Source organism: Siniperca chuatsi, linkage group LG14 (assembly GCF_020085105.1).
Source record: "Siniperca chuatsi isolate FFG_IHB_CAS linkage group LG14, ASM2008510v1, whole genome shotgun sequence".
Lineage (NCBI taxonomy): Eukaryota > Metazoa > Chordata > Actinopteri > Centrarchiformes > Sinipercidae > Siniperca > Siniperca chuatsi.
Window position 1 is genome coordinate 29,451,872 of NC_058055.1, and position 5,000 is coordinate 29,456,871.

Here is a 5,000-nt window from a genome sequence, read left to right on the forward strand (position 1 = left end):
CCACACAGATTATGTGTTGAACTCCTTCATATTTCTCTAAAATTAGTTTCCATTAGTTTTGGTGTTTTTGTGGTTTGGTTCCTTTTTAGTTTACAAACTTTTGTTCAGTTGAAAATAATCAAACTGATTATTCTGATCTAAAATCCTCATTATATCAAACACATTTGTATCTGAACATTACTTCCTGTTTGTGTTTCACAGTAAAACGTCTCGGTCCTGATCCAGCTAACTGCAGGTTTGGGTTTAAGGACTAGTTGCTATGACAACAGTTCCAGATTCATTTGAAACCAGAACCAACCAAAACATCTAATCTGGAGAACTGGTTTATCCAGGTATGAACAGGAGACCTGCATCACGTTAATGACATGAAGTCAAATCATAGTGAGATAAAACGGTCTGTTTTTTAACTGAAGTCTGGTGTTTGCTGCCACCTGCTGCTCGTCTGTACAAACGTCCTCTGAAGAATAAAACTGTTTATTATTATTATTATCAGTTCGTCTGATTTAAAAATAAGCTGTTATAAACTGATTTAATTTAATAATTCAACTCAATGTTAAAAGTAAAAACTAAACAAAAACATGTTTCCTTCTGTCTTTAAAAGGTGAATCTGTAATCAGGACGTTACATATACTGAAGACAAATCTACATTCACCTAACCAGACTCTGTGCTATTTTCACTGTATTTAAAAACAAATCACATTTCATATTTTATTCATTAGTATATAAACTGTACTTTTCTACGTGGTGGTCAGCTGACACTGCACTCGAGAAAACTGCATTTATTTTAGTTTGTTTTTTGCATAAAATAAAACTTTTATCTAAAAATGAGAATCAGCTTTTAAAAAAATGTAAAATTCTTCTTCATGCGTTTAAATTAAAGTGATCATGAAAAGCAGTAAACACACAAAACAGGAAACGGATGAAGGTTCAACATTTTATTATGAACAAACACACACACACAGTTCCCGACGTGAACGCGTGATCAATGTGTTATCGACGATTGATTACTGAGCTCTCCTGGACAGCAGCATCTCTCTGATGTTGTCTTCTGCTTCTTTCACGCTGCGTTCAAGGTACACCTTCTTCTGCTGGAAATCACACAACACACAGTCAGACCACGCACACCTGAACACACCTGGTGAAACACGTCTCAGTGTGTATTTTATTGTGTATTTGTACCTCCAGCTCTTTAATCTTCTCATCAGCTGTTTTCTGTTTGTCCATCAGCTGATTGTTGATGTCCTCCTTCGACTGAAGAATGAACCTGAAAACACACGAAAGCTGAGTGACGTACCTGAGTGACGCACCTGACTGACGCTGACGCACCTGACTGACGCTGACGCACCTGACTGACGCTGACGCACCTGAGTGACGCACCTGACTGACGCTGACGCACCTGACTGACGCTGACGCACCTGAGTGACGCACCTGACTGACGCTGACGCACCTGACTGACGCTGACGCACCTGACTGACGCTGACGCACCTGAGTGACGCTGACGCACCTGAGTGACGCACCTGACTGACGCTGACGCACCTGAGTGACGCTGACGCACCTGACTGACGCTGACGCACCTGACTGACGCTGACGCACCTGAGTGACGTACCTGACTGACGCTGACGCACCTGACTGACGCTGACGCACCTGACTGACGCTGACGCACCTGAGTGACGCACCTGAGTGACGTACCTGACTGACGCTGACGCACCTGAGTGACGCACCTGAGTGACGCACCTGAGTGACGCACCTGAGTGACGCGCACCTGACTGACGCTGACGCACCTGAGTGACGCTGACGCACCTGACTGACGCTGACGCACCTGACTGACGCTGACGTACCTGACTGACGCTGATGCTCCTGAGTGACGCTGACGCACCTGAGTGACGTACCTGAGTGACGCTGACGCACCTGAGTGACGCACCTGAGTGACGCTGACGCACCTGAGTGACGCTGACGTACCTGACTGACGCTGACGCACCTGAGTGACGCACCTGACTGACGCTGGGCTGCACGATACTGGAAACAATGACATCATCATCTCCGTTTTCTCCAGATTCACGAAGTCGCGTAACGTCGTCTTTAAAAGTCGATCCGTCCTTCTAACAAAACAAACCTCCTCCTACTTCTACAGGTGGGGAGGGGACAGAGGACAGGTGGAGAGAGGTCAGAGGACAGGTGGAGAGGGGACAGGACAGGTGGAGATACGACTGGTGGAGAGGGGACAGAGGACAGGTGGAGAGAGGACAGGAGAGGTGGAGAGAGGACAGGTGGAGAGGGGAGGACAGGTGGAGAGAGGACAGGTGGACAGGTGGAGAGAGGTCAGGAGAGGTGGAGAGAGGACAGGTGGAGAGGGAGGACAGGTGGAGAGAGGACAGGTGGACAGGTGGAGAGAGGTCAGAGGACAGGTGGAGAGGGGAGGTCAGAGGACAGGTGGAGAGGGGAGGACAGGTGGAGAGACGACAGGTGAGGGAGGACAGGTGAGGGGAGGACAGGTAGAGAGGGGACAGGTGGAGAGAGGACAGAGGACAGGGCTGGACGGTGAAACTCTGAAACAGAGTTATCGATCAGCCGGACGTGACTTTCGAAGCGTTACCCGGGACGTCCCGCCGGCGGCAGCAGCCGCGTGGCGTTCGTGTTTACAGGCAGGTGAGTCAGGTGATCAGTTACGTGCGCTTGATCACGCGCTCATCTTCCTGCAACATCGCGACGTTGATGCTGAAACAATATTCGGGTAATTTGTGATGTCATGATTTCTGTCAGCGTAACCTGTACAGGTGAACAAAGATCCTGGTTGTCATGGAGACTCACATGCGTCCGACTCCCTCGTACAGCCGTGTGTTGTCGGGCAGCGTGGTGATCTCGGCGTGAGTTAGCTTAGCATGTTTCTGAACCCGAGTCAGCTGATCGATCTGCAGGTCGGCCAGCTTCACCTTCTGCTGCGTGTCGATCATCTTCACCTGCAGCTCCGAGAACGCCTGCAAGAGACAGGAGGTGTCACTCTGATGAAAAACACCTGAACATCAGTCTGAACACCTGGAGGGGAATGTTTAACCTAATGCTGGCATGTATTTTTTGTTTAGTCAGTAAAACGATCTGAGGCCTGCACTACGCGGCGGGTTCGGCAGAGCCGGGAGGTCACGGCGTCCCAACGGTGGCGCTCAGCTTCCTTTGTTCAGAATCAGAAATACTTTAGCCACGCTTTCTTCACCTGGGTCTGTGGCGTTCCCAGAAAAGGGGAATGACGCTTCTTTTGACTCTTCATCCGCACAACATAGACCAATCGTGTGCCGCCTCCTTCAGTCGGGAGGAGCAGGTGTATCCTGGAGAGCTACTAACGAACATTACGTCACAGCGCTGACGCTCCCGGTGACGCCATCCCATAATGGACACGTTCAGCTTTGGGCCAAATCAAAGTGAAACAGCCAGGTGTGCGGAAGTTACCATGGTGATCTAGCAGGTTGAAAGAGACACCTTCTTAACACTGAAAACGCAACATACCTGCTGGAAACTGTTGTTACTATGACAACCGACAGCCACGCGCTGTCAGGTGAGCGGTTCAGTGAAACCTGCACCTGTGGAACTACACACAGGAAGTCTCGTGTGGTCATGCTAACAGACGTTACGATCTTTATACCTGGCGGTGTTTTCTTCTTCTCTCCTGTTAAATTTGTAGATCGCATTTTTATATTCCTTACGCGCGTGTGTGACTGTGTGTGTGTGTGTGTGTGTGTGTGTGTGTGTGCGCGCAGCGTGGGTGATCAGTGTTAGCGCCTCATGCTAACAGTTAGCTCCGGTGTTAGCGGCAGTGTTGCTAACCGGCCGCTTGTTAAACAGCTGTTAGTTAGTCGGTTAACTGTTAAACACAGAAGCCGCGTGCCAGACAGGTGAGAGCAGGAAACACTCCGTTACCTTCTTCAGCTCCAGGTCTATGGGCGCAGCCATCTTCACTAACACTGAACCAGAGCCGCACACTGCGCATGTCCGCCTCCTCCTCCTCTTCTTCTACGGTTGGGCAGACTAGGCGCGACAATGGCGCGGTGCTGCCCTCTGCTGTTTGTTATTGATCTTCTGACAGTTTGTGTTTGTCACACAGATCGATCCTCACTCCGCCCGGTCTCACGGGGTCTGTCCTCACGGGGTCTGTCCTCACTCCGCCCGGTCTCACGGGGTCTGTCCTCACGGGGTCTGTCCTGACTCCGCCCGGTCTCACGGGGTCTGTCCTCACGGGGTCTGTCCTCACTCCGCCCGGTCTCACGGGGTCTGTCCTCACGGGGTCTGTCCTCACTCCGCCCGGTCTCACGGGGTCTGTCTCACGGGGTCTGTCCTCACGGAGTCTGTCCTCACGGGGTCTGTCCTCACGGGGCCTGTCCTCACTCCGCCTGGTCTCACGGAGCCTGTCCTCACGGGGTCTGTCCTCACTCCGCCCGGTCTCACGGAGCCTGTCCTCACGGGGTCTGTCCTCACGGAGTCTGTCCTCACGGGGTCTGTCCTCACTCCGCCCGGTCTCACGGGGTCTGTCCTCACGGGGTCTGTCCTCACGGAGTCTGTCCTCACGGGGTCTGTCCTCACGGGGTCTGTCCTCACTCCGCCCGGTCTCACGGGGCCTGTCCTCACGGGGCCTGTCCTCACGGGGTCTGTCCTCAAATCAGAAAATATCACAGTGTCATGCAGGCTCACCTTCCTCTCAGGTGTTCTCAGGTGTTCGCACAGTCACGTGGGCCTGCTCTCCCTCCACGCCTTCCTGCTGCGTGACCTCTGGATCCTGCTGAGGAGTCTGGTTTGCTGTCCTCCGCCCGCCAAGGAGCCCTTAACCCTTTCTCTGGATCCTTTGATCCATCTGACCTCCACCCCCGTTAACCTCCGTGACTACACCTGCTGGCTGGTTAGGGTTCAGCACTGTGCACGTGCCAGGACGTTCTTCTTCTTCTTTTGGGAAACAACGAAATGATGCATCACCATCAACAGCTGCTGCTTTAATAATAAATCAAATCAAATAATCA

At 51.5% G+C, this 5,000-nt stretch overlaps 2 protein-coding genes across 5 annotated transcripts in view; one reads left to right on the top strand and one right to left on the bottom strand.

Annotated features, from left to right (window-relative positions):
* Window positions 1–920: 920 nt before the first annotated feature.
* On the bottom strand, window positions 921–4,066 carry pfdn1 (prefoldin subunit 1). 2 transcript variants are annotated; one of them, XM_044222546.1, is made up of 4 exons: window positions 3,910–4,066; window positions 2,809–2,975; window positions 1,180–1,264; window positions 921–1,085 (listed from the first exon to the last, which is right to left on the bottom strand). In XM_044222546.1, exons 1-4 carry the CDS (start codon window positions 3,940–3,942, stop codon window positions 1,005–1,007), a joined length of 366 nt encoding a protein of 121 aa, XP_044078481.1. In that variant the 5' UTR covers window positions 3,943–4,066; the 3' UTR covers window positions 921–1,004. The 2 variants fall into 2 exon arrangements, with proteins under 2 accessions (XP_044078481.1, XP_044078480.1); XM_044222545.1 differs by having other exon boundaries at window positions 921–1,088.
* Window positions 3,044–5,000, top strand: part of LOC122888278 (deoxycytidine kinase 2-like) — an 8,691-nt gene continuing 6,734 nt past the window's right edge. For 2 of the 3 annotated variants that reach the window (XM_044222536.1, XM_044222538.1), the window contains exon 1: window positions 3,505–3,547. In XM_044222536.1, coding sequence (XP_044078471.1) covers window positions 3,520–3,547 — 28 coding nt within the window. In that variant the 5' untranslated portion in view covers window positions 3,505–3,519. Of the gene's footprint in view, window positions 3,548–5,000 lie in introns of all 3 variants that reach the window. The other variant, XM_044222539.1, reaches the window with a different exon arrangement.

What these genes read in the sequence shown, in the direction of transcription:
- pfdn1 (XM_044222545.1), bottom strand. Translation starts at nt 3,942, where the DNA reads ATGGCTGCGCCCATAGACCTGGAGCTGAAGAAG. An exon ending in TACGAGGGAGTCGGACGCAT is followed by an intron (nt 1,265 to 2,808) that starts GTGAGTCTCCAT and finishes GTGTGTTTTCAG; the next exon opens with GTTCATTCTTCAGTCGAAGG. An exon ending in AGAAGATTAAAGAGCTGGAG is followed by an intron (nt 1,089 to 1,179) that starts GTACAAATACAC and finishes TGTGATTTCCAG; the next exon opens with CAGAAGAAGGTGTACCTTGA.